Source organism: Thermobia domestica, chromosome 8, assembly GCF_964235325.1.
Source record: "Thermobia domestica chromosome 8, izTheDome1.hap1.1, whole genome shotgun sequence".
NCBI classification, from domain to species: domain Eukaryota; kingdom Metazoa; phylum Arthropoda; class Insecta; order Zygentoma; family Lepismatidae; genus Thermobia; species Thermobia domestica.
The window spans coordinates 236,879,522-236,903,037 of NC_137461.1; the positions used below are offsets into that span (position 1 = coordinate 236,879,522).

Below are 23,516 nucleotides of genomic sequence, written 5' to 3' on the forward strand. Positions count from 1 at the left end.
TAATATATATAATATCCTACCTCTCTCCCATGTTGCGAAGCACGGCATGGCAGTATCACTATTGATCTCAGCGTCTCCGAAAACCGTGGATTCAACACTGATATTGGTCATTTTTCGATCATTTTTATATCTTTTTCCTCTCCCTCGCCCAAGTTGCGGTGCTGAATTTGAATTTAATTAGCATAAGGAGTGTCACTGTGCATCTTTGCCATCCCGAAATGACAGATTGACACTAATATCGATCAATTTTGATCATTTATAAATGTTTCTTCCCTAAGTTGCACCGTCAAAGGGATATGACAAAACCATATCAGGTCTGAACCTAGAGCTCCTTCCTGGCTAAGTGGTTAGCGTACGCGCCTTTGGCGTCGGAGACCCGCGTTCGATTCTCGGCGGGAGCTCATGTGGTTCGGATTCCACGTTAATCAGTAGGTCCACGTCTCATATAGTCTCGCTGCTGACCGGAACGTTAAACTCTCAATCAACTCAACTCAGGTCTGAACCTCATTTATGATGAAAATTTCATCGAGATCTGTCGGTTGGTTGAAGAGTGATGAAGTCAAAGAGTTACTTTAGATTATATATATATATATATATATATATATATATATATATATATATATATATATATATATATATATATACAAATCTCCTTCCCTCCCCTTCTCTAAAACGCATCAACAATGTAAAATAAAAGAAATCATCGTAGGCCTGAATTTCATCTATGCTGAAAATTTGATTGAGATCGGTCGGGTGGTTCAAGACTGATAGTCACAAAAGACAGTTTTATTTTTATGCATATCTTCCCCTCCCCTACGTTGTGCTGTCAAAGTCGTCCCAGGTCCGAACCTCATCTATGTTGAAAATTTGATCGAGATTGGTTGGGTGGTTTTATATATATATACATCCTTCTCTCCTCCCCCTAGGTACTACCGTCAAGGTGAAATTATATAAAAAACGTTCGTTCCGAACCTCCTTTCTGTTGAAAATTTGATTGAGATCGGTGTGATGGTTCAAGAGTTAAGTCACAAAATTAATCAATTTTACTTTTATTATTTTTTATATACATATCTTGCCTCCTCCCCCATCCGTAAGTATTACGATCAGTGAATAGCTAGAAACACTCCCAGGCCAGAACAACAGCAACGGCAAAAAATCGATCGAAATCGGTCAGGCGGTTCAATAGATTAAGTCACAAACTTAACATAGCCACTTTCAGTTTTTAATATAGATATTATTATTACTATTCGCGTACTTTTGAAATTGCATTGTGAAATTACTACATAATGTTATTTCTGTAATGTTCCTGGGTAGTATGTTATCTCGTTTATTAGTGGGCACTAATTTGTCTCTAGGTCGTCGAATAAATGAATTTCGTTATGCACTACGGTCTTAATAACCTTAGAGGAAGAAGCGTTCATTCCAAAGATCAGGTCTGAAGTTAGTGATATTTGTGTTATAGGTTTAGTTGAACTGATAGTATAAGAGTAACGTAACGGACTTACGAGTAATACAGCTATCCATTATAGGTTCAAATCCTGTTCACCGCGAATTTGTCTTTTTACAGTGATCGTGAAGAATCGACTTTTCATACTACACGAACAATCCTAAAGAATGCGATTCATGCTTGATTCTTCCAGATGATGTAAATGACATTGAAGCTATAAATTCACATTTCACAAGTGTCTATAAAATGTCTGAGACAAGCACTGAAGTACTTGATCAACAAACGCATTAGATTTCATCGCGTAAACTAAATAGCAATATTGAAACGTTTAAGTTTCACACTGTAAACGAAACAGAAGTTAAAACTGCAATACACAGTATTAAGTCCAACACATGTGCGTTTGATGGAATAACAGGAAAAATGCTTCGACTGTCTGTTCCGTTTATTTTAACTCCACTTACTCACATAGTAAATTACTCATTAACTCAAGGTTGTTTTCCAGAACTGTGGAAGCGAGCGAAGGTGGTTCCACTGCCCAAGAAGACAGTTGTATAGTTGCTTGATGAGCTTCGTCCCATCAGTATACTTCCAATTATCTCCAAAGTACTAGAAAAGGTAGCATTTCACCAATTAACAACTTATATCAATAAAAATGAAATATTGCCTGTTACTCAATCCGGCTTCCGTAAAGAACATAGCACAACCACAGCCCTTTTAGAAATTACAGATTCAATTTTGAATTCAATAGAAAATTCGATGGTAACAGTTTTGGTCTTGTTGGGTCTTTCGAAGGCTTTTGATCTAGTAAATCATGAACTCCTACTGGTCAAAATGAAATATTACAACTTCTCGGAATCAGTTATTAAATGGTTCCACAGCTATCTCTCTTGTAGATAGCAACAAGTAATACTAAGAAGAGAAAAGACTCAGGTATCTAGCCCATCCCTGATAAAGGCAGGAGTTCCGCAAGGTTCAATATTAGGTCCCCTATTATTTTCACTTTTTTCAGCAGATCTTTCTAGTCATAAAATATTCATCAGTTCACTTCTATGCGGATGACACACGAAAATATTATGGACACAATAGAGTTACTTAATACGGATCTTTTAGCTGTTAGCAACTGGTGCCTTAAGAATGGTCTTTTACTTAATCCATTAAAATGTGTTTTCACTGTATTGGGAACATTACATCAATTGAGCATAATCAACCCTGATGACCTAAAAGTAACTGTAGTGAATTCCAGTATTCCATTTTCTCCCTTTGTAAAAGATCTAGGCTTAATAATGGACCAAGGGCTTAGCTGGAATAAACACATTTCTGAACAGTGTATTAAAGCTAAGTGCATCTTACGACAGCTTTATAAATTGAAAGGCTATTTATAGCAAGAAACAAGACTATATTTTGTTAACACTCTCATTTTGCCTCTGTTCGATTACTGCGATTCAATATATGGTAGCTCTCTCTCCACTCAAAATACTAGAGCAATTCAGAAAATACAGAATTACTCTATACGCTTCTCTCTCAATTACAGGAAGTCTCAGCATATTCTGCCGGTACTTAATGAATACAATATCCTAACCATGTCTCGAAGACGATATCTCCGATACTGTTGTTTACTTTACAAAATAAATTCACATAAAGCACCACCTTACTTGCATCATAAATTAACATGTAGATCAGAAATTCACCGTTACAATACCCGAGGAAGTAATAAACTGAATATGTCCCGGCATTCTTTAAAAATAACAGAGAAGGCATTTTCAATTTCGGCAGTAAGAATCTGGAACTCCCTACCAAAGTCAATCACTGACAAACCGTATAATTTATTTAAATCATCACTCCAAACATTATTATTTAGAGATCAGAGACAAAGCATTGGCACACATGAAAGGTTTACTACAGTTTGAAATTGGACTAGCAGTATGAGTATAGTTTTTTTTTCATTTACATTTACTGAGTGTTTTGTTTATCATTAGTATTATTGAATGTATCATGTTATGTTGTTATTTGTATCTTGTATCTTATTTGTGTCTATTTTTTCTTTCTTTTCTTTGTAATGATGACAAGGGTTAGGTGGCAGAGCAGCCTCCGGCTGAACCTCGCCCACTGAAATAAAGAGAAATTCAATTCAATTCAAAGAATGTGGAACTAACACCTGTATCATGATAGAGACGATTTACAAATGTTGGTTGCGAAATGGGAAGAAAATTACCAGGACACTCGAAACACTTCATTGATCTGTAATATACACTTTTCGTTATCGTTCTCAGAAACATTACACCACTTGTTCAACAACGTTTGGGTAGAGCAGTCGATGGAATAGTGGTTTCGTGTAAGACTTCCAAATGGAAATTTTGGTTCGATTCCCCACCATGTGGTATCAACTTTTCGCATAAAATAATGGCTGCAGAGTTTCGTCCAATTTTACTTTTGAATATGTGTAACTTTTCATTATTATATAGTTTGAACTTTTAATATAGAGTGTTTATGATAGAAATTTAGTAGTAAAATAGCACTTATTCACTTTCTTCTTTCTTTTTTCGTTTTTCTTCCCTTTTTAAGTTTGCATTAGTACTCTGGAATGGAAGGTATGACATACGCTACTTCCTGGGTTTATTAGAATGTATTTCGGATCAGGACGTCCAATGAATACTACCGAATTTGCAACCGCACCACGCCGAAACAAAGCATGTGTTAAACTTTTGATCTTATCCTAAATGTGTCTTGTAGATCTACATCTGGAAGTTGAGTATTTTATTTGACCACCAAATTTGGTAGAGGAACTGTACCAAAAGTGGGCCCCCATTTTGTTTTTTCCATATATCTAAGAAAATATTGATCAGAAAAAAATGCTATCCAGGCTGAGAATAATATGATATGTAATTACTTTGCTTGTTTCTTCCCATCGCAATCAAGGAAAAAATGGGTTGAGAAAAAATGGATTTTCATATGGACTGCATTTTCGGCATTCGAAAAAACTGTTCCAAAACCGGGCCCCTCTAAATTTAGATGAATTACCCAAAGCGAAAACCTGTATTACTTTAAATGAGTTACGTATTTAAGCTAAAAACAACATCGTAAACACTGGGGATTGAAATAAAATGAAATATGAATGTTTAAAAGACTTTATTGGAAGAAATTGAAACAAATTTCGAAAAGTAAAGAACACATTAAAATTGAACTTAAAACTTAAATATTCCACATTCTAGTGGCCAAAATGCAATATGAAAGTCTTTTTCTTAACTCCAGCACAACCTTTCAAATAGATTAAACTTATAAACTGAAAATATCTAAACTTAAATATTCCACATTTTACTGACGGAAATAGCAAATCAAAATGTCTTTTTTTTCTTTTTTAAACTCCAGAACAACTTTCATATAGGCTAAACTTGAAGACTGAAACTTTCAAAACTGAAATATCCAATATTCTACTGGTAGAAATAAATCTAAACCTCTTTCTTTCTCCAACCTCCTTATTCGGCATCTAAAAGAATCCTCAAACTTCAGAACCGAAACTTCTAAATTAAACGTGATAAATGAAATGTTTCATGAAGTTAAGATTTCTGCTGGCAAAAGTCACAAATATAATTGACTTTGTCAGTCTCCTCTCAATCTCCATGGGCCCACTAAGAGCACATGATACAATGGACCCAGAGTTCAATTCTCGTATCACTCGAAAAATTTTCAGTGCAGGACATGCATGTGGCATCGTCATCCGTGGACGATGTTTTCCCAGGTGGAACGTTTAAAGTTGAGAATATTGTTGATGCTTCCTTATATCAGAGATTGAGCCACAATCAGAATCGTCTTCCTTGGCTCTTCCTTTCACCTTCAGCTGTGTCTTTTACTTTCCTGGATTATAGGATCTTGATAATGACTTGACACTACCATGCCCTCGCCACGATATTGTGTTATTAGTTTCGGCTTTATTTTGGCCATTTTGGTCCTCTTGAAAATTGTAAATAAATTGCACGAATTATGAGAATTTGGTATGAAACATATTTTTTACTTTTGAACAACATAGTAGGGGCTCGCTTTAGGATTGACAAGGGGGCCCACTTTACGACCATACATGTTTTTACTTTCGCTGCATATAATTTGTCACTCCTACGTCTAAATTACTAGCTAATTACATCGAACATACCTCTTACCATTAAGATTAAAAAAATAAATAGTTCTCTCACTTACCTCTTTACTAACTATGGAAAACAATGCTTGCTCGTCGGAGCTTCAAAACTTTCCACTGTATGAAAACTCGTCAAATGTTGATTGCAGAACAAAGGATTAACTGATCAACACAGAAACTAGCGCTGCATGCAACAGTAACGGTAAACTACAATTCAGCTTATTTCTAGCATTATACGCCAATACCCGGAGCAGCAATTGAGGGGGCCCGCTTTATGGACCCGGGCCCGGGTTTGGTACAGTTCCTCTACTCATTTTGAAACTGACATGAATGTTTCAAGCGTCCTCTTTATATATTATTATTATTATTATTAGTACTAGTAGTATAATTATAGTGCAGTGAATATTGAAATTCCGTATGATCCTTCGTATTCTTGTGCTTCACGTCCTTATGTATTATTTCCAGAATATGCTTAATCTTGAATGGACTCGAGTTCAGTTGGAGAAAATTTTGCGAGTCGAGTCAAGTTTCAAATAAAACTTGCTCCAACTTGCCTATGCCCATCCCTAGAAAACAGGATCATTAATCACACAAGCCTCATGCCTTCACACTCTGCCACGCAAGGGTATGGGTGCATAAACTTTATTCACATTCAGTTTTCATGTCTCAACAAATAAACAATATTTTAATTTCCTTGTTATTTTTATGCATCTACTACTGCATTCTACTGATTTGTAATTTTTTTGTTTAAAAGTAATTATTCATATTTTAATAATTGTAAATATATAAGTTTAGTAATTCACCATGAATAGTCAACCAGAAGCGTTTTTGTAATGAAGAAATATGAATTATGAAATCTCTCTTAACAAAATGTCGAGATTTGAATGTCGACAAACTTGACACTTTCGGGTACCGATTAGCTCGAAATCCGTTAGCCAGAATTAGCCCGGGATAGGGGCTTATATATTTAAAAACATGGCAATCAGCAAAATGCAGGAGTCTTTTAGTCTGAGAGAAAAAAGAATGAAATCTCTAATTTCTAGTTCTATTAGTCTTGTAGCTCTGAGTATGTGGCAAAAGCACTGATAGAAATAAAGACAATGAATTATGATTGTTTTGTAGAACATTTCACTTGAATATCACAGGAATTTCATCTTCCAGTTTCCTTAGTTGTGAACAATTACAGAGTATATTGCTATATGAAATCTTTGGGTTTTATGTCCCACGTTTGAGCCGGTTAGGCTAAAGGAGATGGTGATGATGAGAAATGAATGAAAAAGTGGAATGTGGGGGAAACGGGATTACCCCAAGGAAATCCATACACACGGTGTTTGTCTACCACAAAGTTCGCTTGGCGCTGGGATCGAACTAGACCCCATGCATCGGAGGTGAACGCTCTACCAGTGAGCCACCGCGCGCCTGCTGTACTGTTTAAAGTATGGGTCCTCTCTGATTTGTGATGACAATCAGAAATGAAAGTTAAAATTAAATTACAGTAAGTTTTCTATTATTAGTTCTCTATTAAGGGGAAGTATAACTACTTTTATTTTAACAATTTTTTTGGCCTACAGTTTTTGTTCGGGTTCACTCCTTTCCCCCTTAACCTGGGTTCGAAAATGGAAGAACATTTAGATTTTGGTTGTTGATTCCAGTATATTTCAAGCATCATTTCTCGGATCTAAACCTGTGGGATACGTCGATATATCGAAATCGTCGATATCGATTTTGACATTAAGATTCCATATTGGAAATATAACGACATCGATATATCATCCTATATTTTCGATATCAATAATCGAGGGGAGGAAGGACGAGATATACGAGGCCCCTAAGACTTGCAATGGATGATGAAATAAAACTTAATTTTTACAATAATGGTCTTTTAACGAGATTTTTTATTATCACAAACCGCATGTAAATAAATCCACTTGCAAATTTGTAATATATACTGTAATTTCTTACCCGCCAGAACTTTTGTTCCCGAAAAAAAGCACCTATCGAAAGCAAGTACTTCGAACTTTGACCTTATTTATCATACGAAAATTTTTTTGTTCCTCTGTCTCGGAGATTTCCATCCCTTTTGGCCTTTGGGACCGACCTCTTATTGACAAAAGTGCACAGATGATCGTTATATGCAGACACACTCTTGGGCAGAATCAGATTTTGGAAAGGAAACGAGTTTATAATAATAATAATAATAATATAACAATTGAGTTTACAACTAAGGTTCCATCTCTATCTTGCATGGGAGTGGCATGTGCTATGCCACTGGTGTTCCTTAATTTGTGTTTGTATCTCTTTCCGTTTCATGTGGATGTTGTTTTTGTGCTGTTACGCTTTTATCTTAAACTTTTACGTTATGTAACAGTTTTGTTGTTTTAGGATTTTTTTTTTAAATGGAGAGAAATTGCTTTCTTCTGATACCTATTTCTTACCATTTATCTCGTTTGAACTGCTTAAATAAGATTATTTTGTAACTCTGTCATCCATTGCTCTCACGATAATAAAGTCGTCATTCTTAACAATGTATCTTATTTTCTTCTTTGCAGTTTGCCACATTGATATATTTGTAACGAAATGCAGGTTTGATCCAAAACCTTTGTTTTTTGGGTTGCCTACTATTGCAGGAAAGGGATAATTGCAGGTGGGAATGCACTTTTTTAGTCGTGTATACATCTATAAAGAAACTATATTTTTAATTAAATAAGAAATGAACTCAGGGATTAGACCACTATACTACGGAGGCACTGAGACACTACATGCTAACGCCAGGTTTAATTTTATGCTTTTGGTAGAAAATCTTTTCCAATGTTTTAATTACTCTTTGAGAATTAATTACGAATTTGCTACTTCGTAAGTGAACTTAGAAATATCAATACAGGAGATATCATATAACTTTTATATATATATTCAAGAATTAACCCAAATGAAACTCCCCCGCCAAGTGAACTTTGTGGTGGACAAACACCGTGTGCGTGGGTTCCGTCGGGTTCTCCCGTTTCCTCCCATTTTCTTCATTCCACCATTTCACTCATTTCTCATAATCACCGTCTTCTTTAGCCTAACCGGCATAACCGTGGGACGTAAAACTTAAAGATTTCATTTCATTTTTTTACAAATGAAACCTTCATATCCTTCGTTTCACTCATTAGTTATGTCAGGATAACAGGATCTGCTACACCGTTGCTAAATTTTGCAGGTAGAATGTTGCTATCTCATCAACGTGTACTCATTATGGGGAGGGTGGTAATCCAATTATTTCCGTGAGTGTACAAATATAAATCGTTTGAGCTCATACATAACGTAAGTATAACACTAACGTAGCTAACTATGTAGATTTGCAGCGTTTTGGACCAGTTTTAATGTCAGCCATTTGCATTCCTACAAACTGCGAGCTTCTAAAACGAGAAAGTTTGTACTTCAGACCTCTCTGCTGGTCTAATATCGAGCGCGTGCACCTTTGGTTCGAATTCCGATGGGAGATTATTAAAAAAATTTGAACACGTAACAGTGGTTCGAATTCCACCTTAAACTGTAGGCCCAAGTCACGTATAACCTTGGTGCTGACAAGGCTGTTACATTTCAACAAACAAGCGAAGTCACCTGGATAAGCACTTGCCTCTAGTGCGCATGGTGCCAAGTTCGATCCCACTTTGTAACATGTGTGTTAGTGTCTCCCATGTAAGTATTTACATGATTACTTGTAACCAGAAATTATTGTAAATTTGTTACTTCAAATTTGGAAGCAAAATGCTGAAATAAATTTGCAATTTAACCAAAATTACACATTTGCTGTTTTCTAATTTGAATTTTATTTTGAAAAGCGAAAAAAAAATTATCCCTTTAAAAGTGAAATAATCTCTTGATATTTTAAATGTTATTTCAGAGAGAATTGCAGTCTGTAGTGTTGTTAGTAATGAAATATTTTAGTCAATGGACCAGAATTACAATACGTGCTTCATGAAAGCAGTAATGTACTAGGGAATGTAGTAAATTATTTTAAAGGGGAGGACACTTCTTTTCGAAAGTTACTTCTTCTGCGAGCACCTGGAGTAGCCTATTCTAAAGTAGCTACTTCTTTACCGAAAAAGTAAAACCAATAAAAGAATAAGTGAATCCACTATATTTAAAAGTTTTTACCGTGCGTGTAGAAGCCGAATGTTTGTTTCGTTACATGAGAATCAATACGACTCGTTGGCCGATATGAACAAGATGTTCACTAACGCTAAACAACTCAAGGTAAAATTAATGAAGAATCTAATCAAGGCGTGAACATATCTAATTGAAGAACTGGAGGTTTTTTAAGGCTTCAAAGAGCAATCAACGACAATTGCTTTGTAGAATTCGTGTCAATTGCGTGTTGAAGATTTCTTGTTAACTTTTTGACCTTGGAAAGTTGTTGCTATGTGATGTTGTTAATGCTTGCAAACATTGTTTCGCGGGATAGAAATCTACTGTATACACTATTCCAGGGTTTCTTAACCTAGGAGTCGCGAAGATAAGCGGAAGAGATAAATATGAAAATCTAATACCGGAAAATATTTTTAAATAATTTTTTGAATTTTGTTCTGATAGGCATATTTTTATTTTTATACATACTGTTAAGAACAACAAAAAATAGGTCTACTAAATATTTTCAACAGGAGCAGAGTTGTTTAAAAATCAATTTAAATGAAAGAGGTACGATATGAAACTAATGAGAACTGCATATTGAAATACCAGAAAAATACAAATGCAACAAAACCTGCAAATTGAAATACGATTAAAATTGAAAGCCAATGAGATACCTGAGCATGGTGTGATTTCACTGGTGCGGCAATGTCCGGTTCAGTCTTTGTGACGCACATTATTAAGTTATTTAAAATACTCAAACTTTTTCAACAACTGTCCAAGTTTTTAAAACCAAACTTAGAAATCACTTTATTTGTTTTATCATATGATCCAACATTAAGGGAGTTATGAAGTTTTAACATTTTTGAACGGCCTCCATTTTGAAACAGTAAGACGGATCGGATTCGATATTTCTAATATGAATGAACTGACCAAATGTGGTTTTAATCCATTCGCTTTTAGGGAAGTTACTGTATTCACTATAGGGTCTATACAAGAAATAGATTCTACTATTTTAGAAATAGATAGATATTGTGAGATCTCCGCAATAGGTATATTAAAAATCCCATACAAGCGTGTTGTAAACTAGAAATTATAAGGGGGTCGCTGGCAAGAGGATGTGATAAAATGGATGTCGTAATAGGAATTAGGTTGAGAACCACTACATTATTCTATACTACAGGAATCGATAGTAGTGAGGTGTGTGAGACTTGCTTTTAGTCTTGTTATAGAGGATAATATTAAAACGATAAAAATCGGGAGATGATGCCTCACACACACACATACACACAAAAGAAACAAGTTACAAGTTATAATCAAGATGGATACAAGGACACAAGACACGTGTGAAAATCTCGGGAGAGATGTCCAAAGCATTGAGGTATTCGCGGCAGTCAAGCGCCAGTTAGAAAATCAGAACCACAGAATCCATTAGGGGTATTCACATATTGAGCTATTCACATAGACGGGTATTGGGGTATTCACATGGATGAAGGAAGGATATCAATGTTGTCATACATAATATGATAAAGTTTAGACTTTGGTACGATTGATAATGGGCTCCTAATTTCTCATGAACAATTGTTCCGTAATTTTAATAATAAGATATGTAATATATATATATATATATATTTAGTGTACATATCTAACAAGGGACGTATGTAAATCGTGATAGCTAGATAATTAGGTATGAAAATTGGTAGTCTGACTAGTGATAGTTACTCGGTGCGGAAATGCCTTGTTTATTCCTACGTATAATACATATACTAGGGATGGCCAAAATTTTCCGGATTTCGGAAAAATCCCTATTTCGGCAAAAGTTTGGAATTGAGAAAATTCTGGAATTCGGACCGGAAAGTAAAAATTCTGGAATTGGCCATCCCTAACATATAGGCCTACCAATCAGTGACCCAGTTATACCCCAAAAATGCGGGAAAAGGCAGAAAATAAAAAAATGTATGGAGTTAATCTGATACCTACGGAAGGGGGACACGTGAGCAACAAGGCAGTACTGTCATGCAAGCAGTGTTGCCATCCCAACACAAACTTGTAATTTTTCAAATAGAACGTATAGCATTTTATGTCATTAAAAGAACTGGCATAAAACGTGAAATAAGCAAAAAGTGGGTTATCAGTATTGCCAGATAATGGATATATGAGACTCTAAAGTTGAGAAATTATAGGGTCTGTACAATGAAACGAACAAATGTACAACAACAAGACTGGAGAAGGAACAAATATACAGTAGGAAGTAAAGCACCAATCAAAAAAAACAAGCACTCAACCACATCTGAAATTTGTCTTCATATATTCATTTTAAAATCGTTTAAAAATAGGCTATTGTTAGCAAATTGAAATTCCGCAAGTGTTAAAAGAAATACCTTGATGTCTCAAATTTCCTGACATTTTCCGATTTTCCAGGTTTGCAGCCACCCTGTGTTAAACATTGTGATAAAAAATATATAGACGGTCTATCTACTAAATGACGAAAAATTTTTTGTCTTCACCGGCCATGACAAATTACCTGCCGCCCAGTTGATGGGTACATGTCTTACTGACTATATCACCACAACTCTCAGCATCAGTGACATACGCAGAAGTTCTATAGAAGGGGTTCAAGCTCCCAAATTATGGCAAAATTTACTTTCGCTCACAGGAAGTTAAAACCTTGAAACCTTCCTTGCGTACTCCACTGATCAGCAGTATACACTATTCTGAAAGAATTTTATTCAATTTCTTATCTCTGACTTTGACTTCTCCTTTGGAACTTTCGTTAACAGGTTGGTCCCTCTTGTCTAAAACTTAACATTTGCTCTTGTCTAATATAATTGTCAATTTGGCAGTTGGAGATATTTTGTCTGTCAGAATAGTATAGATAATTAAATGAAGGTTACAGAGAGAGAAAGGGCTAAGTCCAGTTTTGTTAATTTTATAAGAGAGCTATTTTTGTAATCAAATCTCTTCTCGTTTGTTCAAGTCTAATAGGTTATTTATTTTTGGATCAAAAGATCCAATATATTTATACTAAATTTTTTCTTGTAGGCCTTATACTTGGAGAATTACCGTACGTATAGTGTAGCCAAACCAAAAAACTATCACTTAACTCAATAACATGTTCTTATTTCTTAAAAAAAAAAAAAAAAAAAAACTCGATTTAGAGGCTGTTCAAAAATTTTGTGGTCCCTGATGCCAAAACTAATTATTAGCCAAGATCTCAATCTTCTGATCCATTTTTTTTTAATCATTCCTAAAATCCTTGTTAGTAAAATTACAAAGCATGAAGGTATAATTTGCTACTTTACATGAATGTTATTCCACATTTATAACAATTTATTAATATAATATGGAACAAATACAGTAAGATCAAATTTTTGCAAGGAAGAAAAGGCCTCAGTGCATAACATTCAAAGCATACTAATGTAAATGCTTCATGTTTCTATAGCTAATTACTTCTGAAAATTGCTAAAGGATATTATGATCGTGACTCTTCGGAGTATTGTTTTTTTTTTTTTTTATTTTAGAAAGCAACACAACAGGCTTAATGCCTAATTATAGTGTCGTATAATACATACATATACATATATACTTTTACCCGTACAATTAATCAATGCACTTCGAGTGTCAGGTACTCGGTAATAATCCTGTTTCTAAATACATATTCTGACATACTGAATATATCTAATACATCAGTTTTATGACTTAATTCATTGTAGGAGTCACACATTCTCCACAGCGGAGATTTATTGAGAATATTTGTTCGTGCCCTTTCACAGAAAAATATACCAGTATTCCCTGGTCTTGTTCTGCCTGTTGGAACGCTCAGATATATTTTCGTGAGTAGGTCTGGACAGTCAATTTTATTATTTAATACTTTATATAAAAATAGTAAATCAAACATCTTTCGTCGATTCGTCAACGTTAGGAAATTCAAACTCCTTACTAAATCCACGTAGGGAATCTGTTTGGGATAGAAAGCTGTTTTCTTGTACGTAAGCATTTTTAGAAATTTAAATTGTATGTTTTCTATCGCTTGTAAGTATTTATTTACATTCGGTGTCCAAATAACGCACGCATATTCTAATCGGGACCTTACGTACAAATTATAAAGTTTAATGAATGTTGACTCGTTTCTAAACTCTTTACCCATTCTATAGATAAAACCGAGGTTTCTGAATGCAGCGTTAGAGATTGCATCAATGTGATGAGAGAAGGTCAATTTTGAATCAAAAATTACTCCTAAATCTTTAACTGAATTTGGTTTACACAGAGATATGCCATTAATTATATACAGATGATTGATGGGATTTTCTTTCCTTGAGAACGATAAAGACTTGCATTTAGAGATATTCAATGAAAGTTTGTTTTTGGCACACCATTGCTCAACACCCTGTAAATCCTGCTCGAGTTGTGTGCAGTCATCTATTGTGCTTATTTTAGAATATAATTTGAGATCATCGGCAAACAACAGAAAGTGAGAGTTTTTAACATAGGTTGAGATATCATTAATTACAAGAAGAAATAATAGCGGACCTAAATGGGATCCTTGAGGAACACCTGATAATGTGGTAAATTTCATGGTAATGTATCCCTTGTAAGAGACAGCTTGCTCTCGATCGCACAAGTAGGAAGCGAAGTACTCTATTGCTCGTTTAGAAAAATTGAAAGATACCAATTTCTGTAGTAGCACGTCATGGTCAACTCTGTCGAAAGCCTTACTGAAATCCGTATAAATGACGTCCACTTGACCGCCTTTGTCTAACTCTCTTGCTATGTAATCCGTTATTATTGCTAGATTGGTTGTTGTGGATTTATTCCTTAAAAATCCGTGTTGATGTTTAGATATGACAGGCTTAACATGGTTTAAAATTCTGTTGTATAATATGGTTTCAAGAACTTTTGCAAAGGGAGATAGGATGGCTACGGGTCTGAAGTTCTCTATCTCATTCCTGTTTCCAGATTTAGGAATAGGGCAAATGAGACCTTCTTTCCATTTATTCGGAAATATATTGGTTTTAATGGACATATTAAAGATAATGTGGAGTGGATGCTTGAATATATCTAAACAGCCCTTCACCACATACGGTGGAATGTCATCTATACTACAAGATGTTTTGGGTTTCAGCGCTTTAATAGCCTGCTCAATTTCTTCTAATTCTATTTCCTTTATATGAAAGGTGTCTAATATACTACATTCCGAATTATTTGTTATTAGATAATCTGTGTCGTATTTAGCGGGTACACTACTATATACCGACTGAAAATAATGCGCGAATGCCTCAGAAATCTCTTTGTTATGTTTTAATTCGTTACTATTATATGTTAGAGAATCTGACGAAAGATGCTTGGTTTTACTTTTAATAAAATACCAGAACTGCCGTGGGTCTTTTTCTACAGTAAATTCAGAATGTGAAATAAATGCCTTGTATGCTCTCGAAATTTCTGATTTAATTTCTTTTCGTAGTTTCAGGAACTGTTCACGATGGTATGAAATATTATTTAGCCCCTCTTTCCACTTTTTACGATGGTAAGATTTCCGTTTGATTTTTTTGATTATATCATAGGTAAACCAGCACGGATAACTGGCATTGACGTGCTTTTTAGCAGGGACGCATCGGCTGAATACGTTATAAATCATTTCGTAGAATTTTGAAACAGTACAATTAACATCATCATTTTGAGAAAGACAATCCCAAGATAAGTTTGACAATTCTATATATAATTTTGTGAAATCAGCCCTTTTAAAGTTGCAAAGAAAAGGCAGGTTTTTCATAACAACTTTGGGTTTCCGGTTCACAAAACCTCTTCAGAACCTGAAGATCCGCGTTTCTAGAAGACAGTTACAGGAAACCTGGCAAATCAGATGCAGAAACTGGTTTCAAAACTGCTGTTCCCCTTGGACCATTGTAAGTTGTTCTAAATTTCACTAGTCTTGGATGATATTTACCTACAACTAGTTCTTTTATTGGGCAGTTGGGGAAAGAACAGTTCTGCTTATACAGTACAAAGGCTTCAGAATAGTGAAACCTATCAGAAGTAGCTTCAAAAGCATTGAATGATAATGGTCTAGATCCAGTGCCGGATTTAGGTTTGATGGGGCCCTTTATACGTCAAGCTTTTATTTTCAGCGACAAAATGTCTCCGTTTTTTAGGTTTGAATATATGTTATATGCTAATTTATGGGCCTAATATATGTCTAAATGGAAACAGAAGACTCATTACAAGCAGGTCTGGGAAACGGGGGCTCCATTATAAGTGGGGCTGAGAAATAGAGCCAGATTACTTGCTTCGTAACAGTTTAGCACATAAAGTACAAAACACCATTGTTGCATGTGCGTTTTATCTTATTTGCTTTTTCTTGTTATTTGGAAATTATATTAAAATCAGTTTTTTTTCTTTAAATTTTTTGGGGCCCCCAAGCGAGTGAGGCCCCAAACTATAGCTTGTTTAGCTTATACATAAATCCGACACTGCTGGATTGCGTTAATTGGAACACTTGTATCTAGTCTGTGGGTAATTTTTGTGTGAGATTTCAGGTTTGTAAATCCCACCCACTCACCCTCACACTCGCATACCGGATACGAATGCCCTCTAACTGAATGATCTCCACTATGTCAAATCTTCTCTCTGCTGTCACCAAGTTATGTAAGATACGAATAAGAGTATAGTTTTCATTTTGCCTTGCACACGAATCACATGATCTTTCCCTATTTTTAATAGTCATGGAGTTATTGTAACAAAATGTATGGAGTATTGAGCACCCATTATCACTTTCTTTTTCTTTTTTTTTTTGGAAAAAATAATCTGGATGAAGAAAAATGAATTCTCTGAATTTGACAAACAAGGCATATTAAGAACATGCATAGATAACTGCCATTTACAGTATACAGTATTTACATTCACAGTATACAGCATTTACAGTCGAAATGTTTGGCAGTGCTAAATTTTTTCCGAAGTCCATACATAGTGCTTTCTTATCCGTTTCCCTACTTCCCTTTTTGGTTTTCTTCCTTTCTTAAAACGTATTGGCAGTCCTTTTGTGGGCATCATTTAGGGTTTCAAATCCATCATTTGAGAGTTAGTAACCCTCAGTGCAGATATTTCACTGCATTTCTTCTTTTTCTATTTCCAGATATTTCATTTTGGCTCATATTCGTTACGAGTACTACAGATATCTGTGCGAGGACACACAAATTCTATATTGAATATGATGTGTGATTTCCTTTGATAGATTCAGTAGCACTTATTGGCTCACTTTCCATAGTATTGGGTAAGAAATGTCCAGAATAATCAGTTTACACAAAACGCACTTAACGGTTTCACAAACGAACAATGCAATACTTGCCATAGGTTACATTGTCAACGTAGGGCGTCAGCCTGCACTCAAGTCGAAAACTTGTAGCGATAACATTTAAGTTTCTACCGATGTAATTGTCCTGAAAAACCGCCAGTGATAATTAGGACAAAATCTATTAAATCTATTATATGCTTTGTATTCTTTCGTTTGCTATTAACTTAATAATTTAGTTATATTTTCATTTCATGTACCGGTATACAAGTTCTTACCTATATTATGTTTATTTTCCAGCTTTGGAGGAGGATGGTTTTGGATCAGATCCCTACTTTCGCTGTATAGTTGCTGAACATTACGGGGCAGAGAATCCAGGCCTAGTGGGATATGCTCTGTATTATTACACATACTCCACATGGGAAGGAAGGTCGGTGTATCTGGAAGACCTTTATGTAACACCGTCACAAAGAACTAAAGGACTTGGATCAAAGCTTATAGCTAATGTTGCAAAGGTAAAAAGCCATTTTAATCATAAGGTTATACAATAATGTTTTAAGTTACGCTGATTTAATGCAAGAGAACAGAGTGAATAGACAAGGACTCACGGATATACTGGTCCAGAAGGTTGAAGAAAATTAATAGAGATGGCGCCAAGACGTGTTCATAGGGTGTATAAACATCTTGAATACAAAGGAAGTATTTTAATATTTTTTAATAATGTGAACTACGAATAGAAAATGATGAATCATTTCAGTTCCAAACTTTTTATATTTAAACAGTTACAATCACAGCATACCAGTTTTAAAGAGGTATCCAGATTGCTAATTTTTGTGCACTTTCTACGTAAGATAATTATAGCTAGGTATAACTTGATTTTTACTTCAATTCACAGAGCTAAGTTGTAGGTCCAGATTTTATATAGCCTCTGTGCTGAAAGGAACGTAAAACTTCCAATTCAAGGGGCTTATATGAAATCCTGTGTTGAGCATGCCTTATATATTTCATTGTCTAAGGATTTCATAAGTCTATCTGGTAGAATATAATAAGTTTTAAGCTTGTAGTATCAATAAGATTTTGAAAACCACTCCGATTTAACCTATTAGTGACTTTTATTCAAGCTAAACTTCAAGAGTTACAATAGTGAATAGGAATAAAAAGTGCGCACAGACTAGTCGCACTGGAGATAGAGCCAACTTTGGTAATCGAATAATTGAGTTCATTTACTCTATACTACTTGGGTCCTCGCATCAGCCCTGCCTAGAAAATTGCTCTAAGGAGCAAGTGATTTCGTGAACTTTTCTGTACTTCCGTAGTTAACTTCCGTATACATAGTGATATGCATTTTGTGCCAAGAGGATGCACTTAGGTTTCCAATATATTTCCTCTTTCATGATTGTTTTATGTTTGTGAGATTATAGGAAAGATTTAGTGTAAGTGATAACTAGCTGAAAACTCTGTTTATGTAATTCAAGAAGATAACTATAGAAATTCAGTAAAAGGTACGGGCTTGTTTAATTTAAAATTAAACCGCCGAAAAACTGAGATTTTTTTTTTTATAACGAAAAAAGGAATTCCTCGAAAATACAGAAAACTTCCCTGGAAAATGATATACGCTACGCTTATTGAAATTTAATGTTATATAAAAAGGAAGCGCGTACCCTAACTACTATATCAACAGAAATCTATTAGAAGACTAGACACTAGAAACAATGTGAAGTATTTTATCACCTATTATATTTACTTTCACGGGTTAAGCCTAGCGAGCCAACTTCTCTACTGCAAACCAAGACAATTACTATTCCAATTGAAAAAAAAAAAAAAATACACGGATTCATTGGAGGTTATATAACAGTAATCTACTCAGGCTCCTATTACTCAGGTATTTATAATAATCTATTCAGATATTTATTATTTCCTTCGTATATGAGTTTATTCTGAACACTCATCGGCCGCTAAACCATATTAAAATGAAATGAACTTTTTAGTGTATCATTACACTGTTGTGGCCTTTAGGCCAAAGAGACGGAGGGTTGCTGAAAGTGAATGATTATGAAATTGAATTTTTTTGTTGTCTCCCACCAGGAATCGAACCCGGGACTACGTTCATTACAGGTACACGCGCTAACCAGTATATCAACCTGGAGGGGTTAGACGTTATAGGGATATGACTCAATGATCTACTAAAATCTTAAGATAACCTAAGGTTCCCTATCAAAGAAACTGCATTATCCTTTATAGCAAGATTTTTGAAATAGGCTTTCAATTCTGTTGTTTCCGACTATACAATATTCAAATAACTTCGGTTGTAGTTTACATCTTCATATTTTTACCTGATACTCTTCACACATCATATACATATACGGTCAAATTTTTCGATTTGTGCAACCATCAAATGAAAATTAAAGCAAATTATTTCGATTAGAAATATTCGAAAATGGAAATAATATATATTTTTTTTATAATTTTGAAACTGCTCGGCTTCTTTCCATTATCGAGTCTAATTTGTAGGAAGACTTTTGGTTAATTTAGGACCAAAATAAATAAATAAAAAGTAAAAATAAATAAATAACTGTAAAGTTTACACTCTGTCTGCCAGGAACTGTATTGAAACGAACCTAGTGCAACACTAACGCCAAGTTAAAACTATGAATTGAAAGTAGTTCTAATCGCTGTAGTTTTATATGAATTTTACAAATTATAAAATTTGAGTATTTACATATAAGACTAATTTATGGGTTACAACTGGTTGTATTACAAATATGTTTTTCAATGTAAAATGTAACTGTTTTCTTTATTCCAGAGAGGTATCGAAAAGGGGTGCAGTCGTATGGACTTCACCGTATTGGATTGGAATCCTGCGAGAGAGTTCTACAAAGATAAAGGCGCTTTGGACTTGACAGAGAAAGAAGGCTGGCATCACTACAGAATGAACCGAGAAGCCATGGAGAACCTTGCTAGGTCATAGTACCACGGAAACTCTAATTGAGGAAAGAACGCCAATTGTCGCTACCTATGTATCAGAAAAGATAATTCCTTTTTTGGACACCAACATAGCTTTATCCACTCGAACACGTGTGGCCAACATTTAGACGGAAGACTGACTGACTTCCAGTGCTATCAGTATTCGCACGTTGTATTTATATGCATCACTAATGCCAGCTGCCGGGAGATGCATAGGGCGAGAGCTTCTAAGTATAGGAAATTGTATTTCCTGTGGAAGTTGAACTCTTTAAACAATACTGTAATTAAAAACAGAGTAAATCTTTTGTGTTCCTGGTAAATTCATCAATTACCTTTGTTGATTCTTTTGCTCTAGATTTGTTGACGTAATTTTTGGTCTCAGGTTATGTAATATACATACATTCGCAAAAATAAAATTTATCTTGTTGAAAATAGTTATTCACGATTTTTAATCAATAACAACAGTACGTTGAAAACTTACATGTCAGAGAAAAAGCTCTAAAGTTATGTACAGGTAGTACTGACAGTATTTTAGTGAAAAACTGATAGTACTTAGAACTTTTAAATATTTGGCCTGTGCCCCGTACGCCTTTCTTTCTTTTCTTTTTTTTCTTTCTTTCTTTTTTTTTTTTTTTTTTAGAAAAATAAAGTAATGCTAGTGAGTGTTTCCAGGCGGCTATTGGAGCCGATAATAGTCAACACATGAGGCAGTGCGAAAAGTATTTAATTTCAGTACAGAAACCATTTACCACCAGTTTCGGATAACCGTAGTTCCCAACTCGAGAATCGTGAAGAGCGAGCAAGGTGGCACAAGCTACGAACAGAAAAAAAAAAAAAAAAAAAAACAATAATAATAATAAATCTGTGAATTATGAATAATGCACCACTTGTAATGATCATTTATAATTTGCTAAGTTTGACACTTGCCTTTGTCATGGAAAGGAAGGGGACATGAAGTATGCAGGATTTACGAATGGACGCATCAAGAAATAAGGTTGGGAACCACTGAGATATAAAGTGAAACGATAGGTTGACTGCAACTCCCAAAGCGATACGAGCAAATGCCTGTTTATTGGGGGAAAAGTCTGTTTTAGGATAGTGATGACGTGCGGTGAGAAGTGAGTTCTTTACGAACGACACTCTGCGGCACTGAGATAATTGGCTGGCGCCACACGGACTCACTCCCAAATAATAGAAGTAACTGCATTTACAGATTATATTCTGTTACTTGATGTACTGTTCAGGTTTTCGTAACGCAAATTGATATTACATGGGCAGACGATCATTATGTACTCACTAGAAGTAGAACGTGTGGATCAAGAATCTGAGAGATGTAGAGAAACGCGAAGACATGTTTTTAGGATTACCCGTTACACCATTATCTGATTTGGTTCAAAATTAATGAATCTTCCATATTTCTAAGGCATTGTATCATCCGCCTATTATTTGTTTCATTTGCAAGACAATCATTGGGAGGGGGGAGGAGGAGGAGGACAGACCCACTTCACGTTTCGAAAGAATTATTGTGAAAGAGTTGCACAACTGTGGAATCCATTGTTTGCACAATTTAGAAAGACATTATATTGCTAATAATGAAGGCGATTTCTTATTTTCCAGGTACGTGTAACTTCATGTTATCGACTTTTTCATAGGGTTAATATCTGACAAGCTTTTTTGGGTGCTTAGTAAATGGAATCAAAATTACTACGATAAGGATCAGATCTAATTCAGAGTATATTAGAAAAAATAATTCACTAGTTTTTTTCACACCTTTGACAAAAATATAAAAAATACGACCTTGAAACTTCATAATCCAAGTTTCTCATTCACTAGCTACCATAATTGAAAACTGAGAAATTCTTCGCTGTTTCGTATTCGTAAATCAATATTATCTTTATGGCCTAGTGCAAAATAAACTTTTGGGAAAATCTTAAGGGACTAAGGCAAAAAAGTTGGTTTCAGAGATTGCAAGAAGCCAACCATACGGCAGCAACAAATAAACAAAGAACTGGAGTAGCAGAGATCAAAGGCGGCAAATAATGTAACAATAATAATAAAGTAATGTCGTGCGAAAGTGGATAATTTATGGCCTACTAAGTCTCAATTACGCTAACTTAAAAAAAAAGGAAACTTTCTAAAATCAACTTTTTTTTTTTTTTTTTTGCAAAACGTATGAAACTGAAATGCAAACAAGAAAAATCTTTGAACGGACAAGGATTCGAACCGCGATCTTCCACTTGCCACGCGTATGTTTAACCTCGCGGCTACAAGCAACATAATAACTTTGTTTCTTGCTTCTTCCTCTCCTCTTAACTATTGAGAAGTTTCTATCAGTTCTTCGTAGTGGCAATCCACCTATTGAATATATTTTGTGTGAAGAGTTTTCAGCTTTAAAGTGCATATTTGAAATTATTGTACTTTTATATGTCCACGACGAATTGGAAATTTTAAGTAATAAGAAATTCACTGTATCCACTTTATCGGTAGGTTCCAATTCACAGATCTCTATTTGAAACGGGACGTTAAATCCTTATCTCAGTACAATATGATTACCGCACCTTGTGTATAAAGATAACTAACAGGGAGCAGCAAAATCAAATATAGGTACCATATTATGACATAACACTCGCATCTCTGTGACTTACTCAAGCAGAAGGCTAGGTATTGCACATATATTCTTTAACAACTCGTAACTGCTGTTTCACGTATGTTCTTTTATTTTATTCTTGTTTTTAACCTTTTTACATATCTGTAGTTAGCTATTTTATTTCCTCCAAGGAAGAGTCCCATAACGGATTAAACTATCAAGATGAACTTCGGTTACACAGGAGTGAGAAGTACAGTAAATTTCTTTTTATCATTATTTTTAGATAGTAATATTAGAAAATATAACACTAGAAGTAATCTGATTAGCTGGTGCAAAAGCAAGCGTATCAACAGAAAACTCATCATGTCGCCGATAGTTCAAGTGGTAAGTTGTCCGTTCAGCACGCGAGAAATTAGGATTCGAGTTTCCAGTAGTCTAGCAGTCAATTTTTTTCATTCCTCCTCCCACCTGCACGACTTGTGATGGGCAAATTCTAGAGAAAATATTTTTCGGGAATATTCCCGTGAAGATTCCCAAAATTGGAATATTCCGGGAATTTATGTACAAAAACAAAGAAAATTCATTCTATTACTACGTTATTATATCAAAATAAAATTAATTTATCACAGTATATTTATTATTGTTGTCTTCAGAGGATTCTTTAAAATGTATATACTGAACCGTATTGTCTTATTTTATTATATTTAGTGTACGAATAAAAGTATATTTACTTACAATATGTTTTACGCGAGTAAATATATTGGAAAAATTTGGAAAAGAAAGTCCACATACTTTTACACCGCTAAACAGTTTATATATAAGTGGATTTTCTAACTTGACTCTATTACTGATATAACATTAAATTTTTAAACGTTCTAAATACAGCGGTTATTCAGTCTACATTTGGCCAATTTCGACTTACCTAAACATTTAGAAGAATCCATGGCGACAGGTCCGTTAAGTGCACGATGTGTTTCCCTTGGTTCCTAACAATAGC

At 34.8% G+C, this 23,516-nt stretch overlaps 1 protein-coding gene across 6 annotated transcripts in view; it reads left to right on the plus strand.

Moving 5' to 3' along the window:
* The window catches only part of LOC145693497 (thialysine N-epsilon-acetyltransferase), an 88,422-nt gene extending 68,052 nt beyond the window's left edge, over positions 1 to 20,370 (plus strand). For all 6 annotated transcript variants that reach the window (XM_081769560.1, XM_081769556.1, XM_081769559.1 and 3 more), the window contains exons 4-5: positions 17,269 to 17,483; positions 19,772 to 20,370. In XM_081769560.1, coding sequence (XP_081625686.1) covers positions 17,269 to 17,483; positions 19,772 to 19,936 — 380 coding nt within the window. In that variant the 3' untranslated portion in view covers positions 19,937 to 20,370. The remainder of the gene's footprint in view (positions 1 to 17,268; positions 17,484 to 19,771) is intronic.
* Positions 20,371 to 23,516: the final 3,146 nt, after the last annotated feature.